This window comes from Moschus berezovskii, chromosome 23, assembly GCF_049115385.1.
Source record: "Moschus berezovskii isolate FMDL1 chromosome 23, NW_MosBer_1.0, whole genome shotgun sequence".
NCBI lineage: Eukaryota > Metazoa > Chordata > Mammalia > Artiodactyla > Moschidae > Moschus > Moschus berezovskii.
This window is the reverse complement of record NC_142482.1, coordinates 33,182,670-33,202,469: the sequence shown is the minus strand read 5'-3', so window position 1 is coordinate 33,202,469 and position 19,800 is coordinate 33,182,670. Positions and strand designations below refer to the sequence as shown.

At 42.5% G+C, this 19,800-nt stretch overlaps 2 protein-coding genes across 3 annotated transcripts in view; one reads left to right on the top strand and one right to left on the bottom strand.

Annotated features, from left to right (window-relative positions):
- Positions 1-204: 204 nt before the first annotated feature.
- On the bottom strand, positions 205-13,981 carry LOC148774127 (uncharacterized). The gene is made up of 4 exons (XM_088831238.1): positions 13,978-13,981; positions 13,506-13,930; positions 2,298-2,372; positions 205-1,121 (listed from the first exon to the last, which is right to left on the bottom strand). The coding sequence occupies exons 1-4, from the start codon at positions 13,979-13,981 to the stop codon at positions 999-1,001; spliced, it is 627 nt and encodes a 208-aa protein (XP_088687364.1). The 3' UTR covers positions 205-998.
- Positions 13,542-19,800, top strand: part of PTCHD4 (patched domain containing 4) — a 210,016-nt gene continuing 203,757 nt past the window's right edge. Inside the window, exons 1-2 of one of the 2 annotated variants that reach the window (XM_088831183.1) lie at positions 13,542-13,666; positions 14,001-14,412. In XM_088831183.1, the coding sequence (XP_088687309.1) occupies positions 14,038-14,412 (375 nt within the window). In that variant the 5' untranslated portion in view covers positions 13,542-13,666; positions 14,001-14,037. Of the gene's footprint in view, positions 13,667-13,986; positions 14,413-19,800 lie in introns of those variants that run through there. The other variant, XM_055406341.2, reaches the window with a different exon arrangement.

Genomic DNA, 19,800 nt, shown 5'->3' with positions numbered 1-19,800 from the left:
AATATCTTGGCCAAAGTAATATCACTAGAAGAAGGAAGAAAAGAGGTCTGAGGGATTTGAACCATATGTGTCCACCCAGAGGCCAGATACCCATTACGTGTACTGCCATCACCTGTAAAACTGCAAGGAAAGAGTTGTTGGGGAAGTCTGAGCACGGGTTGGAAGAGAATTTCCAGACACAGGGTACTGCAGAAGGGAGTGAGTTTATTAAGAACAAAGGGCAGAGATAAAGTGAGCACTGTGAGCGCAGTGGGCTGACAACTCCTGACAGGCCAGGGAGAGTCGACAGTTTTCATGAGTTAATAGCCAATTTTTATAGCCTTGAGACAAAGAAAATTCCTGCTGGAAGGTTTGTGTTAGGTGACTGGGGAGCTTTGGGTGTTTCATGAAGTGGGCATCTTGGCCTAATTTGGAGTCAGGAAGCCTGGTAGGGATGTTCAGGGGCTTTGGGCAACTATTACAAAGGGGCTTGATTAGCTTTGGAGGTATCCTTGGTTCTGGGATCCGCTTCTGTGACTTTGGTATAAGACCCCACACCTGTGGCCTGGGGCAGGACTCAACATTGCTGCCACTGTTTTTATGCTTATCTTTGTAGCTGCATTGAGGAGGTATACTCTCTCTTTCCAGTGTACACATCCACATTTAATCCAGCACCAAATTATATCTATTTTCACTTGGAAGGGACCCACAAATCATTTCATTCCTTAATATCCCTGTTCCTATTACCTTGGTCTAGCATGCTCTTGTCATTGACTCAAATAACTACTTTGGCTTCCTCTTCACTCTTGCGCCATCCAGCTCACTGTATACACTGCAGCAGAGCTGTGCTCTAAAAACCCAATCTGTTTCCACAACACTTCAGTAGCCCCCACATGGCTCTAAGAAAGAAGCTCCAACCCGTTTGCTCCCCTTACAATGTAAGCACTGGGTGACAGTAGCCATCCTGTCCAGTTTGCAGAGGAAGTTTTGCACATTTTTGTTATTCATTAACTCTTCAGTCAGTGCACGAACCGAGTTTCCAGCCTCTTTATGTTCTTACACCCGACCATTCCTTCAGCTTCATCTCTTGCAACTGCTGCCGTTGAATTTACACTCCAGCTATAATGAATGTTGTTTAGATTCTGAAAATCACCAAAAACAGAAACAGTTATCAGAAAAGCACAACACTGAGAAAAAGAAAGGTAAGCTCCAAGACTCAGACAATCTGATAAAATGAGGAGAGCTGAGGCTAGTGACAGGGCAGTTAGGAAGGCCAAACAGAGATACTTGGGGATAAAAGGCAAATGGACAATGGACACAGACAAACAGGAGTACAGACCTATGTCATCAGCCACAAGGACCAAATCTCTGGATCAAATATTGTCTGTATACCTGTCCTAACTATGTTAGTGCCTTTCACTGATTGGAAGAGCCTTTCTGGAATGAGTTAAGTAGCTATTATGCTACTACATGGTTATTATATGCCAGGTATCCTGCTAAAAACTGAGGGTGCAAGATCAGTGGGTAGCAGTCATTGCCCTTATGAAGACTGCAATGTATGTAGGAGGGCAATATTGATTATTTCAATACAATAGAAGACAGACTGTACTAAATTTTATAGCTGCACAGCAAAGGAGGGGTACTTTGCCAAAGATGAGGGCTCACAGAAAAAGGTTTCATCACAGTTTCTATAAACGTCTATTGATTTTGCCTATGTCAACAAGATAACTAAATCTCCCGATGTTTAGTCTATATGTTTTATGGACATGTGTGACTGTTTATGTAGAACAGGTAAATGGTCATATGAAACTCTGTTATTTTCCTATTTGAATATGAATTCATTTTGTTGACATGGCTTTACCTAGCTAAAAGGCTGAATCTTTCCCAAAGGTCACAGAGGAATTCCTCACTTTGTTTGACAGGCTGAAGACCAAATTTTTGAATGTCAAGCACACTTATAAATAGTTTGAGTTTATCTGATGTCTAATGCCATTTCACTTATATTTCTTTTCTGAAGAAATCTGTTTTCCCCAGCATGAAAACTCTATTTGAAATTAAGTCATACACAGGTCCTGATGCACCAGGAGTGAGGCTCTTTTGTGTCTCTCCCTTCAATCTCCACACCATTGTGGGAGGTGGGGAGATGGGGAATCAGCCAAGGGATGCGGGTTTCAATCATATGAATAGTGCAACTCAGTCTTCCATATTATGATCCCAAATGTGCCACCCCAATATTTTCAGAAATATGTTGCATTGAATACGCAAAGTAGGGACTTGCTCAGAAATCACAGTTGTAATTCCAGGAAGCAGTGGTTTACCAGGCATGGGAAGAGGGCAGAGTGGTGGAAGCCCTCCATCGAAACGTAGGCAGTAATAGCACTGGCTGTACAAAACTGAAAGAAATAATAAGACTGATTAAAGCCTTGTCTGTATCTTATTATCACCATATACTGTCATTCTAAACAATGTCAGTGGTAAAAATCCTTTCTGCTGAGTTAGGCCATTCCCACTGTACCACACCCTTCCTGCAAAGGAAGGGAGTCTCTTTCTCCTGCATCCACTGAACAAAGGCTGCTGTTAACCAGAGACAGGAAGTGTTGCTGTCATCTGCTGCTGTTTTCTTTACAGTGGCATCAGCATTGCTATTTGATGCAATATTTACATGACAATAGTAAAGGTGGAGCTCTATCAAGGGGCAACATCCTACTGCTTCCCTAGTAGAACCTCTCTTCCCTGGCAAATAGGATGTCCACTTCCACTCAGCAAATGGCTTCACAAAATAAGTTTGCCAAGATCTGATGGGAGAACTGCCTTATCAGGGAATAGGAGTGATTTTCAAGTCAGGCCTGAAAGTGATGAGCACAGTAGTTAATGACCGCTGGTCCTTTAAGAACAGGTTTCTCCCTGGGGGCAGTAACACCAAAAAAAGCCCAGTTCAGGGCTTCCCTGGTGACTCTGAGGGCAAAAAAGTCTGCCTGCAATGTGGGAGACCCAGGTTCAATCCCTGAGTCAGGAAGATCCCCACTCCAGTATTCTTGCCTGCAGAATTCCATGGACAGAGGAATCTTTCTGGCTACAGTTCAAGGTGTTGAAAAGAGTCGGACACGACTGAGCGACTAACACTTCACACTTTGGAAACCAACAACCCATTTCAAATTTAAACTCAAGTCTTTCAGAAAATGTATAACTTTTCAACAAATAACATGTCAGTAACAGCCTCCTGAGTTCGTCTGGAAGAAAGAGATATTTTTTAGAATAATTTGTAGAAGGCCTTGGTAGGAATATTTGAGCAAACAGAATTCATATTGAGAGGAAGGGAGGGAGGGTAAAAGAGAGGAAAAAGGAGGGAAGGGAAAATGTGTAGGAAATTCTTCAATCTTTGTAGAGCAGAAGTGTACTACATTTGGATTTATTTTAGAAAAAGCAAAATTAAATTTAAAAATGCTTTTAAAAAAAGAGTGTAGTCTACGTCTACCTAAGTTAGAAAATGTGTATTTAAATGGCTGAAAATTGACTGTGTACAAAGAAGAATGTCATCTTTGTGCACTGATCCAGTAAGACTCTGCACTAACTGTATTTTGGCAGGCAGTTTTTAATCTCCAGTCCAGCTACTCCCCTGTGGCCAGAGTATTCTAAGTATTTTTCCAGCCTCCATCTATCTTTTTCTAGACCCATGGCAAAGCTTGTGTTCTCCTTGTATGCTGGGCTACTCCCCACCCTCAGAGATTCTGTATTTGATATTGTGTCAATAGTATGGAATTCTCTAGACAAGAATACTGGACTGGGTAGCCATTTCCCTCTTCAGGGAATATTCCTGACCTGGGATCAAACCCAGATCTCTTGCATTGCAGGCAGATTCTTTACCTTCTGAGCCACCAGGGAGGCCCCAATAATAACCAGGAAAGGTAAACTGAGACTTGGAAATCAGAGGTTACATTTGTTAAGATGGAGCAAACCTAGAAAATGAACCCCATGAACTCAAGTTCCAAAAGAATGGAGGCATCAAACCTGGAGTGAAATAAACATCTCTTTAGCTCAATTATAAAATTTAATTTACAAAAATAAATTGTAGGCATATGGACATTTAATGATTTGACCAAGGTGATACAGCAGTTAAGCAGAAGAAACTAACTAACAACTAAGACAAAAGCAGAACCTTGCTGCATGAAATCTTCTCCAGAACTTTACTCGTGTTCCACCATAAGAAAATAATAGTTCTGGCAAAAGTAGACTTGATGATTTATTTATAAATGGTAGAAAGTGGATGTCTACAGCCTTCTGTTCCTTTTTTGAATGTGTAGTGTGGATATTTTATTGTTAGAATGAGAACAGTTTTTATTTTAGGTTTTAAGCATACAGGGTGCAACAACATAGAAGTGAGATGGAACACCGCCACATTTGATGCACAATCATATGTGAAAATATTTGGGTTATCAATTAATGCAAACCCTGTCTGAACTCCTTATAATTTTTACTAGGGCAAGATGTCTGCACAGACACCTGGGTCAGTCAGTTTCATCCTATGCAGATATGGTGATCAGAGACAGTGAATTTTCTAGGAGAGTAACATCTGTCTGTATCCTATTTAAACGAAGGCAATTTTAAGATACCAAATATTCTTTGTATACACAGTTTTTTAGCATAAATAAATTTCAAACCAGAAAAACAATTCCTTTGTTAGATTATAGCTCTAATTTCCATTTAGAAAATGTGGTCCCCCCAAAATAATTTCCTCCACACAGAAAAACTCAGCACCAAAGTTAGTGTCAGATGCTCCACATTCAAACATCCCTGCCATCACACCATACTTCTTCCTAAAAACAAATAAAAAAAAAACCTTTGCTTAAAATAAAGCAACAACACAAAACAAACTAACAAAATAAACCCCACATAAACTTTCATTTGGGGAAGTGCTCAGAGAGGTGGCTCGCCCCTTTCCCAGCCACAGTGTGAGTCCAGATTGGTCTAAGTCCATTACTGTTATTATTCCTCTCACCAGTGACTGATTTAGATGATGGTCTTCTGGGAAACAGTTCCTCACTCTTAGAAGAGATTAAAAGAGTTGGCTTCCTTTTCTTTGGGATCTTGTTTTGCCTGTATATATGGCCCATAGAGTCAGCAGGAGCTTGGAGCCCATGCTCTAGGGATGGGTAAAGCAGAATGAACTTCCCCAATGGCTCAGTAAATCCACCTGCAATGCAGGAGACATAGGAGACATGGGTTCAATCCCTGGGTCAGGAAGATCTCCTGGAGAAGGAGATGGAGGCCCACTCCAGTACTCTTGCCTGAAAAATCCCATAGAAGCCTGACAGGCTACAGTCCATGGAGTTGCAAAAGAGTGGGAGATGACTGAACAACTCAGCATGATGGATGCAAAGTGCAAAGCAGAATGAGAAGAAAAAGACTGGGATTCCGACTGACACCCTAGAACCCAAATTAACCAGTTCTATACCTGCCATTCTTCTGGACATCTTGTTATGTGGAAGGAATGTTATTAAACTAGTTGCGACTGGAAATATCCAACATGATAAAAGACCAAAACTGCCTCTAAAATTTCCCTCTCAGACATGCTTTTTCTGGATACAACCAGCCTTACCAAGAGGGTGGGAAAGCTGAAGAAAGTTCCTTAAAGCCATCACAGGAGATCAATTTTGAGTATTTTCTTCAAGACCCAAAGCCAGCATTGCTGGCAGTGCAGAGCAATGAGTCTTCTGTGAAATGGCAAAGGGTGCCAGATGTTCACCTTGAATGCATAACAGGGGTTTAGGGCAAGAGATTCCAGGAAAGGGGTGAGAGGGTTGGCACCATGATCGTCATACCCATCTCTTCTCCCTTGATACACAACTGACCTGCATCATTCAGCTTCTCTTGTGACTAATCGGAGGGATATAAGAGGACGTGATGTATGCCTCTTTCCAGACTGAGCCATAAACCTTCCAGATGTGCCCTTCCAGGCTCTCTCCCCCATCCAGCTGGCTAGCTAGAAAATGGCCTTCGGAATGACCTTGGGAGCCATGAGTTAAAGGCAGATGAGTGCTCCGTGGAAACAGGCCTCTGTCTTCTACCTGTTCTGCTCAGCAGGAAAATCCAAAATAGACTGTTAATCTTTAATGAGATATAAACTTTAACTGTTTTACACGGATGAGTTTTAGTTTTTTATTTGCTACAATTGCTCTTATTACAGTATTAATTAATTCAGCAGAGTTACACAGTTTTGGTGAACAGTGATATGACTGAAGTGAGCAAGTAGGTTAATATAATCTAGGTTTATAAATAAGGACAACCTGAGGCTCAGAGATTTAGTATCCTGCCCCAAATATCCATGAAGTAACTTGTAGAGCTGACCTAGAACTCAACCATTCTGTGTCCAAGTTCACCTCCTTCTGGTATCCTAACCTACAAAAGGACAAGTGGATAAAATCTGACTTGGTTCCAAGTCTTGAAATTTCACCTTGACCAAGATATATCAGAAAAGACAAATCCTGTATGAACCAAAGAGTATAGATTATTGTGTTATTACTGCCTGGTCCCTAAGTGCACTACTTTCACCTTTATACTAAGCTTTATTTTACATCAGATTCATAGAATTATCAGTTCAGTTCAGTTCAGTTCAGTCGCTCAGTCGTGTCCGACTCTCTGCGACCCCATGAATCAAGCACGCCAGGCCTCCCTGTCCATCACCAACTCCCAGAGTTCACTCAGACTCAAGTCCACAGAGTCGGTGATGCCATCCAGCCATCTCATCCTCGGTCGTCCCCTTCTCCTCCCGCCCCCAACCCTTCCCAGCATCAGAGTCTTTTCCAGTGAGTCAACTCGTTGCATGAGGTGGCCAAAGTATTGCAGTCTCAGCTTTAGCATCAGTCCTTCCAATGAACACCCAGAATCGATCTCCCTTAGAATGGACTGGTTGGATCTCCTTGCAGTACAAGGGACTCTCAAGAGTCTTCTCCAACACCACAGTTCAAAAGCATCAATTCTCCTGCAATCAGCTTTCTTCACAGTCCAACTCTCACATCCATACATGACCACGGGAAAAACCATTGCCTTGACTAGACGGACCTTTGTTGGCAAAGTAATGTCTCTGCTTTTTAACATATTATCAAGGTTGGTCATAACTTTCCTTCCAAGGAGTAAGCGTCTTTTAATTTCATGGCTGCAGTCAACATCTGCAGTGATTTTGGAGCCCAAAAAAATTAAGTCTGAAACTGTTTCCACTGTTTTTCCATCTATTTCCCATGAAGTGATGGGACCAGATGCCATGATCTTTGTTTTCTGAATGTTGAGCTTCAAGCCAACCTTTTCACTCTCCTCTTTCACTTTCATCAAGAGGCTTTTGAGTTCCTCTTCACTTTCTGCCATAAGGGTAGTGTCATCAGCATATCTGAGATTATTGATATTTCTCCCAGCAATCTTGATTCCAGCTTGTGCTTCTTCCAGCCCAGCGTTCCTCATGATGTACTCTGCATATAAGTTAAATAAGCAAGGTGACAATATACAGCCTTGACGCACTCCTTTTCCTATTTGGAACCAGTCTGTTGTTCCATGTCCAGTTCTGACTGTTGCTTCCTGACCTGCATACAGGTTTCTCAAGAGGCAGGTCAGGTGGTCTGGTATTCCCACCTCTTTCAGAATTCTCCACAGTTTACTGTGATCCACACAGTCAAAGGCTTTGGCATAGTCAATGAAGCAGAAATAGATGCTCTTCTGGAACTCTCTTGCTTTCTCCATGATCCAGCGGATATTGACAATTTGATCTCTGGTGCCTCTGCCTTTTCTAAAACCTGCTTGAACATCTGGGAGTTCACGGTTCACATATTGCTGAAGCCTGGCTTGGAGAATTTTGAGCATCACTTTGCTAGCGTGTAAGATGAGTGCAATTGTGTGGTAGTTTGAGCATTCTTTGGCATTCCCTTTCTTTGGGATTGGAATGAAAACTGACCTTTTCCAGTCCTGTGGCCACTGCTGAGTTTTCCAAATTTGCTGGCATATTGAGTGCAGTACTTTCACAGCATCATCTTTCAAGATTTGAAATAGCTCAACTGGAATTCCATCACCTGCACTAGCTTTGTTCATAGTGATGCTTTCTAAGGCCCACTTGACTTCACATTCCAAGATGTCTGGCTCTAGGTCAGTGATCACGTTATCGTGACTATCTTGGTCGTGAAGATCTTTTCTGTACAGTTCTTCTGTGTATTCTTGCCACCTCTTCTTAATATTTTCTGCTTCTGTTAGGTCCATATCATTTCTGTCCTTTATTGAGCCCATCTTTGCACGAAATGTTCCCTTGGAATCTCTAATTTTCTTGAAAAGATCTCTTGTTTTTCCTATTCTGTTGTTTTCCTCTATTTCTTTGCACTGATCACTGAGGAAGGCTTTCTTATCTCTCCTTGCTATTCTTTGGAACACTGCATTCAGATGCTTATATCTTTCCTTTTCTCCTTTGCCTTTCACCTGTCTTCTTTTCACAGCTATTTGTAAGGCCTCCTCAGACAGCCATTTTGCTTTTTTGCATTTCTTTTCCATGGGGATGGTCTTGGTCCCTGTCTCCTGTACAATGTCATGAACCTCCGTTCAGAGTTCATCAGGCACTCTATCTATCAGATCTAGTCCATTAAATCTATTCCTCACTTCCACGTTATAATCATAAGGGATTTGATTGAGGTCATATCTGAATGGTCTAGTGGTTTTCCCTACTTTCTTCAGTTTAAGTCTGAATTTGGCAATAAGGAGTTCATGATCTGAGCCACGGGCTTCCCTGGTGGCTCAGAGGTTAAAGCGTCTGCCTCCAATACGGAAGACCCGGGTTTGATCCCTGGGTCGGGAAGAACCCCTGGAGAAGGAAACGGTAACCCACTCCAGTATTCTTGTCTGGAGAATCCCATGGACGGAGAAGCCTGGTAGGCTACAGTCCACGGGGTCGCAAAGAGTCGGACACGACTGAGCGACGGAACGGAACGGATCTGAGCCACAGTCAGCTCCTGGTCTTGTTTTTGCTAACTGTATACAGCTTCTCCATCTTTGGCTGCAAAGAATATAATCAATTAATTATCAATAGAATTAATAATCAATAGAATTATCACACAACTGGTATCCACTGGATGGTTTAGCACAAATTAACCTGTAGGTGGATCTAGAATATTGCTAACATCTCCTTTAATTTTGGCATATAATTTATCTTTCTAATATGATATTTGGCATTAGCTTTTAACAGTATCAATATTAAAAACCATGCTTTTCTTCCATAATGGTATTTGGCATTAACTTTTCATAAAATTGAAATTAAGAAACCATACTTTTCTTCTTTCTCTTAAATATTTTTTTTTCTAATTAAAAGTTAGTATGCTTTCATTATAGCACTGTGATTTCAAATTTTCCCACAGAGCCAGTGTCTCATTGTTGGTGGGTGAAGTTACAGGTAAGCAAGGGGAAGAGGCTACAGTTATCCATCTTGCAATAGATTATAGCTGGAGACGTAAGTATAAACTCATATTTAGCTTAAAATAGATACAGAGAGTTATATAAAGAACTCTATATATACACACATACAGGGATTAGTAAAGACCCATGTATTTCCTTTCTCTGTCAGCTTAGAGGGCTTAGAAGCAATAACATCCCAAGAACAAGCAGCACATAAGGTACCCAGATCTTTGTTTCTATTACCACCGTACAATAAAATGAACCACGGCTCCTTGGAAAAATGGATGATTTTAGAACTGGGGCAGCAAAGAGAGAAGATGAGCCTGGGGTATCTTACAGTGCCAGAAAATAAGGAATACTTTTTAAAGAGGTATCCCACAATAATGGGATATGTCAAAGGAGCTCCCTATAACCAAAACTGGAACAATTTGGGTAACAAAGTAATATCAAAATTATAGCCCAAAATATAAAAGAACTCTTCTGAAATATCCATGAGTCTGTATTGATACAAAATATGGACTAAATGAACAGAATAGAACAGACAAGTATTCCATATAGAAAAATTCCAAATAACCTATGGAGACTCCAATCTCAAGGAGGAGGGAGGTAGACCATAACTCCCACTCCTTAAGTGTAGGCTGTACATATAGACTTCCAGAGAATACAGTGTGGAAAGGCAAATGGAAGAAGAGTAACTTTAAAAAGCAGAAAAACCTAACAAGCACTACTTCAGGTAGGGTATTCAAGGTTCACATCCGTAGTGACAAGCCACATTGATAGAATGTACCCTCCACAAGCTGTAATGGAAGCGGCACTTCACCTCTGTATTCTTCTTCAACAAAACTCCTTACCCCAGTCTAATCGTGGGGAAAAAAAAAAAATCAGACAGTTTCCAGGTAAGGGACATTTTACAAAGTATGTGACCAGTACTCCTGAAATCTATCAACGTCATCAAAAAAGGAAGAAAGTTTGAGAACTATCACAGCCAAGAGGAAACTAAGGCAATAGGACCACCAAATGCAATGTGATGTCCTAAATGGGATTCTGGACCAAAAAAATGTATGTTAGTAAAAATGAAGAAAATCTGAATAAAGTATGGACTTCCGTTAAAGATAATGTATCAATATTGGTTCATAAATTGTCATGCAAGTACCATACTAATGTGAGAAATTGATAGTAGGGAACTGAATGTGAGATAGAGCGCTCTGTGTCCTGTTTTCATAACTCTTCCATACTGAAAGCAGTTCTGAAATTTAGAAGTTGTTTTTTCAAAAAAAAAAAAAATCACATCTTAATCCTATCATCTTGCAATTTAACCTTTTTTTTTTTTAATGGGTCTATCTTCATTTTTCAAAGTGGTTTCATCCTGTACATACTTGTTCACTTAAACTTTATGTCACTACCTGTTTTCATGTCATTATAATCTTACAATATAATTTGTATTTATATCAAAGTAGTTCATCTTAGGGATGTATCCAAAATTATTTAGTCCATTATCTATTGACTATCTTTATTCTTCTGTGTGCATGTGCTTAGTCGCTCAGTCATGTCCAACTCTTTGAGACCCTATGGACTATAGCCTGCCAGGCTTCTCTGTCCATAGGATTCTCCAAGCAAGAATACCGGAGTGGGTTGCCATTTCCTCCTTCAGGGGCTCTTCCTGACCCCAGGAAGACATCTCCTGTGTCTCCTGCATTGCAGGCAGATTCTTTCTCTGCTGAGCCATTAGGGAAGCCCTTATTCTTCTTTAATCCTACTGAATTTACTGAGGAAGGAGGTATGGAAAATGGACAGAGTAAGAAGAGAGGAAACAATTCTGACTTCTTTGCTCATTGTGAGAAAGAGAGGAATGGGCCCGATCCAGAGCTGCCAGGGAAAATGCACTGGGCCCAGAAACAGCAGACCAAGACCAGTCACTGGTGTCAGCTCTGCAAGTAACTCTAAGTGTAGCCTTGAAGTCACTTTACAGTTCTTTATCTACAAAATGTCTTTATCCATAACATAAAGTAGTAACTTACTTGACATCAAGTGAAATTCCAGTCTTGAAATCTATTCTTCTATATTTTGCAACAAGACTATTTCTTAGAAAATTTCACATAGGTGATACAGCCAAATATACTTAATATAATGAAGAGGGTGGAGAAAACGGAAGGCAAATACATTTCCTCTTTGTTGTATAGCCAAAAACAAGTCTCCACCACGTGGCACTAAAGGAATACATTACATAGAGTGACTGTTGGATGCACAGGGGACTCTTGTGAGTGAAAAAGTACTAGTCCATGAATGTTTCGAGAACAATGAGTTTAGCTGAACTTAAGAAAACTGTCTAACCACAGAATGGTTCCTAGAAAAATTAGTGAGTTTTTAGTTGTGAGAGTTTTGCAGCCTGGGCTGGATAGAGAACCATTGAGAATATTACAGAAAGTATTTCTGTCCTGGGTAGGAATTCAAGCTGAATGGTCAGGGAGAACACTTTCCATTTTTAACGGCTAAGAGTTTGCTTTACTCTTACGAGCAACCCCATCTTTAGTAGTGATCCTGTTTCTAAGCTCTCTCCTATCTCCTTGGTCTCTCAACTGAAGAACAGATCCATTAACAAAAATAAAGGCATCAATTAGGTGGATAAATCCTTTGGCTAGTTTGTATGCTTTGATGGGTGCATCTCTAAGTATCCTGTGAAGGATGTAATTAAGAGAGTGTGAGTGGAATTATCTCTATTAGGTCAATGCAAAAAGAATAGAAATTTCGGAGAGCAAATCTCCAGTTCATCATCAAACTTTAGAACCTGCCCTCAAAATTTCTTCCCATTCTTTCTAGAACATGAATTTGTGAAAGTCTTAGTAGACAGGAAACAACATATACACATTTCTTAACGTTTTTGAAATTGATCTGATTTGCAGGTAAAGGTTCTTCACCTTCACACTGTGGAGGGTATATATTGAGGGAGAACCTGGAGGTTTTCTTTTCCATATGGAGAAGGTGACAGTTTTTTACACTGCTGCTGCTGCTAAGTCACTTCAGTCATGTCCGACTCTGTGATCCCAGATAGGGCAGCCCACCAGGCTTCCCCGTCCCTGGGATTCTCCAGGCAAGAACACTGGAGTGGGTTGTCATTTCCTTCTCCAATGCAAGAAAGTGAAAAGTGAAAGTGAAGTCGCTCAGTCGTGTCCGACTCCTAGCGACCCCATGGACTGCAGCCTACCAGGCTCCTCCGTCCATGGGATTTTCCTGGCAAAAGGACTGGAGTGGGTTGCCATTGCCTTCTCCGGTTTTATACATTAATTGACCCCAATGTGTATCTCTTCTACCTAGCTCACCTTCTTTCTTCAAACAAAAACTAGGCGCTAGGCGTCCCAAAAACGTTTGCTTCTGGAATTTCACTCCGAGAGGAAAAATCAGATAGGTTCTCAGTCCTCAAGGATGAGGGGCAGAAGGGGAAATGGGAGAAAAAGACTAAAACCAGTTTTAGGAACTTTTGGTCCTAAACTTCAAAAGTACGGAAGTGAATGCAATATTTTATGAGAAACCACATATTGACTGTGGATCTTCACTTCCAACACACACACACACACACACACACCCCGAAGCCACAGGCGACCGCTATTGGCAAATGCCTCCTCTCCAATCACCAGAGCAAGGAAGGATCCCTAGAGCCCCAACGCACCGCCAATAGATGGGGTCTCTGCAGCCTGGGGAAAGACAGCGTGGAAGGCTTTGCAAGGAAATCCCTTGCAAGCTGTGTGGTGTGTTAAAAATGCAGCATCATCCTCTCAGCTCCTTTTCTTGGTCCGACAAGCCGAATTAGAGAGCACAGGGAAATTGTAGGGGCGAAAAGGCTGCCTCCTCCGGAAGCCCTCGAGTCCCTCCCTCCACGCCCCGCCACCCCCCTTCGCCACCGCTCCAATGGGCCGGCGGCGCCTTCCCCGTCTGTTCTTCCATTCACTCCGGAGGGGAAGGAGGAAGAGGGAAAACAAAACTAAAAATAACTGTTAGCCTCTTAGAAAAAAGGAAACGCTGAGCTGCCCACCCCCTCCGTCCCCCGCTCCCGCCCTCCCTTCTCCCTCCTCCCGCCCCCCACCCCCTTGGTGGGGCACATGTCTGCTTCTTACAACACCGAGCCACATGGTTCCCGTTAGGCGCCGAACCCCACCGGGACGGAGAGGAAATTCACATCTGCGGGACGCTCCGCGCGGAACCAGCTCCAGCGAGGGAGACCGGGGGACTGCAGCACCGAGATGAAGGGCTAGCGCGCGGGATCGCTGCTCACGCGGTGAGGAGGGGGCGCGGGAGGCGGCCGGGGCGGCGGGGAGGGGTGGGCCCGGGGCCCTCGCAGCGCCCGCCGGCCGCCCCCGCGCGCGCGGTCTCTGTCTGCCCGCCTTGCTGCAACTTGCTGCAGTGTTTGAAAGAGTAGTAGGAGCGCATGGAGGTGGGGCCGGGGAAAGACCCGGCGGGGGAGATCGGGGGCGCGGGGAGCGCGGGGGGCGGCGGGGAGGCGGCGGCTGGGGGGCGGGCGGCCGACCCGGAGGGGACGAGACTGGCGCGGGGGGGGCGTGGAGAGAAGCGGGGTAGCCCGGCGCTTACACATGTCACATGTGCTTTTTAAGACGGCCGGGAGCGCCTGCGAGCTGGATTTGGTGGAGGATGCTGCGGCAGGTGCTTCGCAGAGGGCTCCAGTCGTTCTGCCACAGGCTGGGCTTGTGCGTGAGCCGGCATCCGGTCTTTTTCCTCACCGTGCCCGCAGTCCTGACCATCACCTTCGGCCTCAGCGCGCTCAACCGCTTCCAGCCCGAGGGCGACCTGGAGCGCCTGGTCGCTCCCAGCCACAGCCTGGCCAAGATCGAGCGCAGCCTGGCCAGCAGCCTTTTCCCCCTGGACCAGTCCAAAAGCCAGCTCTATTCGGACTTACACACCCCCGGGAGGTATGGCAGGGTGATCCTCCTCTCCCCACCCGGGGACAATATTTTGCTCCAGGCTGAGGGGATCCTGCAGACCCACCGAGCCGTGCTGGAAATGAAGGTGAACCACAAGGGCTATAATTATACTTTTTCCCATCTGTGTGTGTTGAGAAATCAGGATAAGAAATGCGTGCTGGATGATATTATTTCAGTGCTAGAGGATCTCAGGCAGGCTGCCGTCTCCAATAAGACAACAGCCAGGGTGCAAGTGAGGTATCCCAACACTAAATTAAAGGTATGCTCCTCCTGCATGCTTCTGCCAATTAAAGAGGCAGCACTTCATTTCTTGCCCTAAACAAGCAAAGAAAATGCAGAGGTCTCATCCTTAAGACTCAGAAGCTGATGCTTCTTTCATTTTGGGGGGGCGGTGGGGAACGATGGGCAACCGAGTGAAGAAAACAGGCAATAAATGGCATGACTAGATATTAAGCAATTCAAAGCCAAACAAATGCCAAAAATGAGAAAAAAAAATGGACCAAAAAAAAAAAGTTGTTTCTGAGACCCTGCAATTACATCTTTGTTCAGGGTTAATAAATCAGTGAATGGAAGGGGGAGGGGGAATCCTGAACAATTTGGGGGATTTCTTTTCATTCTGGGGCTCGATGTATTTCTTATTACTGATTACACATCCCACCTGGTGCCATATCCACGCCTTTACATCTTCAGCCTTGCTTGATTTTGACATGTAGGGCGTTTGTGCTTCACTGCCCTGCGAGTGTGTGTCTGAAAGCAGTGCGTATGATTGGGTAAGAATTCCAGGAATTATGTGTATGTGTGTTTGCACAGGGAAAGAAGCAGGAATTGTCTCTGTGTGCAAATGGAGACGTGCATCTAACTGATGTAGTAGTTAACTGAGTCCTGTTATTTCTTCCCCGCCACACACATAGACACTAAATCCAAACCAAAGCAAGATTATTATAATAGCCCAATAGCAAAAGAAAAAATTCCCCAGTCAGCAAAAGTTTCCATGAATGATAATTCTGGCATTAAATAGACAGTACTGTTTAAACTCTCAATTCAGATTTTGTTGCTCAAATGAGATTTCTAAACTCATTCCACACTGTCAGGATTGAGCTGCTGCAGGCAATGAGGCATGCAGTCTCCAGGTGACTGAAGTTTCAGGGACAAATGTGACTTCCAAAAGAGTCACTGCACCATTTGTATGCTCAGCCCCAAGCAGCTCAGAGGCTGCACAGTCAAGAATTCCCAAGGCAGGTGTTTCCCAAGAAGAAGGAATTTTCTTTCTTCTAATGTGTATGAGGATGTGTGTGTGCTTCTAGGGAAATCATGGAATAGAAGTGATCCCAGTTTCAATGAATGGGTGGCCAGATATAGGAAATTGCTAATATTTCTGTTAATTTATTTGATACAATCAGCATCTGTACACAATTTAGAAAAATAAATTTCTCAAGATTTTTGAGGTAAAGGGTTCTTTTTCCTGAATTGAAGAAGTTTATGCACTTGGAAGCTAGGGATTCCTCAGAAAATCCCATAACCTGCCTCCTTGTAACATATTGCCCTTTTTTATGGATCCAGAGGCTGACAAGGTTTCAGCCCCCTGTTCACAGGAGAAGTCCCTTGGAGTTTAGTGAGACTAGACAGATGATTCATTAGCTTGAAGTCTAGGTAAGGGCTTGCTTGCCTCACAGTTATTGAAGGGAGCATGATGAATAGATGTGGTCGGGTTGCATGCTTTTCATTTCCTAGACCCTTTGCCATCAACATTATCGCTTGCTCAAGAGAAGGATATGGTGAAGAGGTGATCTTCTTCACCTGCATACAGTCTTTAACTGAGTTCTTTCCTACGTCAAACATCGGGTGTAAAGAAATATTTGAAATTGTGACATATTTAAATTTCAATTTGTTTTCCCTATTGAAGCAAGTTTGCAGTTTATTAATATGCAGTCTTAATTGAGCCCCTTATTTACTTTAGTCAGCAGTACTTTCCAGGTGTAAGGGCTCTGTCCAATCAACCACCATGGACATTTTGTTTATCCGGCAATATCATTATGATATGTATGGTACAAACTCCTAAGGTCTCTAATTCACCTCTTTAATAATGACTGACTGTACTCTGATGATTTACTGGGTGCTCTTCTAGGCACATGGGTCAAGTCTGGAGCAGGAAAAGCAAAGTTTTTACCCTCAGTGGTCTTAATCGTCGATGCCAAGGTCATTCCCTTGATTATCTGTAAGCAGGGACTCTAATATTTGGGTCCAGAGGTGCTCCATCTAAACTTTCTGGCTGATTGATTGGTTCATCTCCATCTTGATAGGAATCAGTGGATAATCATAGAAGAATGGAGTAATTGATTACAAATAGCCATGTAGTATCAGTGGAATTATTCTGCTAACCGTAAGAACAGGAGAATTATACACTGTCTCTCTGATTTATAAAGCCCTTTTTCTGCTACATTATAGCAATAATATCAGTGTGTCCTCAAGTGCATTGGCTTGACTCTTTCTGCGTACAGTCAGTGGGGTCCTTAAGCTATTTTGGGGTAAATGAATTATTTCAGAATCTTCTGAGAGGAGTAGGCTTCCCTGGTAGCTCAGATGGTAAAGAATCTGCCTGCAGTGCAGGAGAGCTGGGTTCAACCCCCAAGCTGGGAAGATCCCCTGGAAAAGAGAATGACAACTAACTCCAGAATTACTGCCTGGAGAATTCTTTGGACATACCATGGGGTCCCAAAGAGTTGGACACGACTGAGCAGCTAACACTTTTCCTTTCTGAGAGCAATGGGTTCTCTGAAGCATCCAGATGGAATATCACACATGCTAATGTAATATGAAGTATCACTGGTGGAATTCCAGGGATGCCTAGAATCCTATCAGAGTCTCCAGGGACTTTCAGGTGAAGAACTCCCTCACACAGAGCTAAGTGAGATGGCCCTTTGTTTTGTTTATATGTGATATGGAAATGATTTTAATTCATATATGACAGTGATGCTCAAAGAATGTCCCTAGGAGGCTGACCCATAGTAAACTTTGAGAACTTCTGTTGTATGGTATTTGAGAGAAATTTTATATTCACAGTTTTTGGCCCTTTAATTAATGTTGCTTTCGTCTGTTACACTTGGGTCACCAATCTTCCCAACTCTGGCCAATATGGAAAATTTCAGTGCTGGATAATGCCATTGGTGGACAGAGAATCAATAGTTGAGGGAAAATGCAAAATAAATAGCAGGGGCAGGATGGTGTGGATAAGAACTGGCAATCTCCTGACATAAAAGGAGCAGTAGGTCAGAGCCTGGACATCTGAAGATGTATAAACACTGATTGACAGAAAGCTTAGGACAGAAAGCTTTCTGACAGAGGTCAGAAAGCTTCGGTTATGACAATTGGAAGGACATCTTCCAAATATTATTAAAACACCCAAGTAGTTCTGAGCACAGAAAGGTTTAGAACTTCTGATAAACATGATTATCTTGACAAGGTGATCCAGACAGGCAGGAACACAGAAAGTTGCTTCTATGGAATTCTAAAGAGAGGCTCAGATAAAGCTGATAGGAAAAAAAGGAGCAGTCAGCTTAGAATACTACAGAAGAAACATACACTTTCAAAAGCTGTGTAGGAAAGGTGCCAGGATCAGAAATCCCTACACCCATATAATACAAACTCTACAATAGTGCCTGTCATTATAGTCTTTATGTTATTATATCCCTGAGTAGGCACAAAGGTCAAGTCTTACATTCCTTCTGTACTATTCACATCCCCCAAATCCAACCTGTACAGTTCTATGCAGGCAGTATTTACATCATTGATTAGTCTATTGACTAATGTGTTCATTTATACTGTAATATCACAAAGCTATTATCAACTTTCAAACCTCTATGATGTGCTTTTACTTCAAAGATATTCTCTACACTCTCCAGATTTCTGTAAATTTTTTGACCCTACTAATTCAGGGGCCATTCTTTCCCACTTATTTAAGCATACATATTGTATAAATTGATACAGTGTAGCCAGGCTGAATTCTGAAATTAAACACATAATGTTAGAACCAGTCTCCTGATTAAAATGAGACAGGCACTCAAAATCCTTAAGCACGGACTGCTCTGCACTCCAAAAAATATTGTCATTATAATTCAAGGGGCTCAGGCGGTTACAGGTAATATTTCCTTACTTCTTAGGCAGGCCATGATGACCTCACTTTTCCATCTGGCTAGTTCTAAGAAAGTACCAACTTCCATATGTCCCTGTTTCTTTAATTTTGCCACTGAAAAAGGCCAAGTAATGAAGAAGCAGAGAAATGTGGTCCATGCAAATGGTAAGAAAGAAGTGAAACAATCCCCTGCAGCCTGTCCTCCCCATTAAATTCCATTAATACATACCTCTAAACAGATGTTTAAGTGAAGTATATATTTTCCAAGGTACCACATTTAAGAAGAGGAACAAAGATAGATTTTCCTGCTTCTTGAAAGAGTGTTTCTCTGGGCACATTTTGAGTACATCTTCCTAATTTGGAAGCTGTTGCCATTAATTATTTAGTTCCAATCTCAATGGAAGGGCAATTAAAGTCAACATGGAAAATAAAAACCAAGCATTACTTTTAAAAGATTTCCAAGAAAAGCTATTCCATAGACTCCTTTCCTTAATTCATTCTAAAACCTTAAAAACTGGCTATGGCAGGATCTTCTCGTAGATTTAAGTTTGCATTCCTAATTCTCTCTCTTAATAATGGAAAAAAATCACTACCTTATTGAATGCATAGTTTGTGTCTTAACTGATGTGGTATTTCATACACAGCATGTCATTTTTGCAAGCTTATGAATCAGGAAGAATATTTTTCTTCCCATTTTAAGAGTTGGGAACCTAAACCTAAAGACTAGGAGAGTAAGTAATTTTTAAGAGGTCCCCATGGTAGTTCATATTGGAGCTGGGCTTTAAATCCAGGTCTGTCTGACACTGAAGTTTATATTTTTAACCATGAATACTGTATTGGGTCCTTGCATATCCTGCACCTTTCTCTGTGACAGCAACCCCTTGTACTAAAGAAGAACTAGGGTTGTAACTCCCAAGCCATCTCAAATCTGCACTGTGACCACTGCTCTTTCATACCAGTCCCCTTGCTTACTGGAGAGACCAGCCCAGATGAAGGTGCAGGGAAGCTTCTCTTCCCTTACTAACCCACAAGGGAGTAATGCTTCCAGTCTGGGTAAACTCTGATGTTGACCCAGGTGCTGCAGTGGTAAAGAATCTGCATGCCAATGCAAAAGACGCAAGGTTCGATCCCCATGTCTGGAAGATCCCCTGAAGGAGGAAATGGCAATACACTCAGGATTCTTACCTGGACAAGTCCGTGGACAGAGGAACCTGGCAGTCTACAGTCCATGGGATTGCATAGTCAGACACGACTGAGCGGGTAGTATCTGTCTACCATCCATATTGTACATGGATTTGCCACAAACAAGTTAACAGATTCCTTATCAACATGTAATTTCACCTT

Bases quoted from the DNA above. Each gene is read 5' to 3' on its own strand.
- LOC148774127 (XM_088831238.1), bottom strand. The intron at 2,373-13,505 runs GTAAGAAGCAGA...TATTTCTTTCAG, and splicing joins GAACCATGTGGCTCGGTGTT to TTTTGTACAGCCAGTGCTAT. The intron at 1,122-2,297 runs GTAAACCACTGC...GGTGATTTTCAG, and splicing joins CTGCCCTCTTCCCATGCCTG to AATCTAAACAACATTCATTA.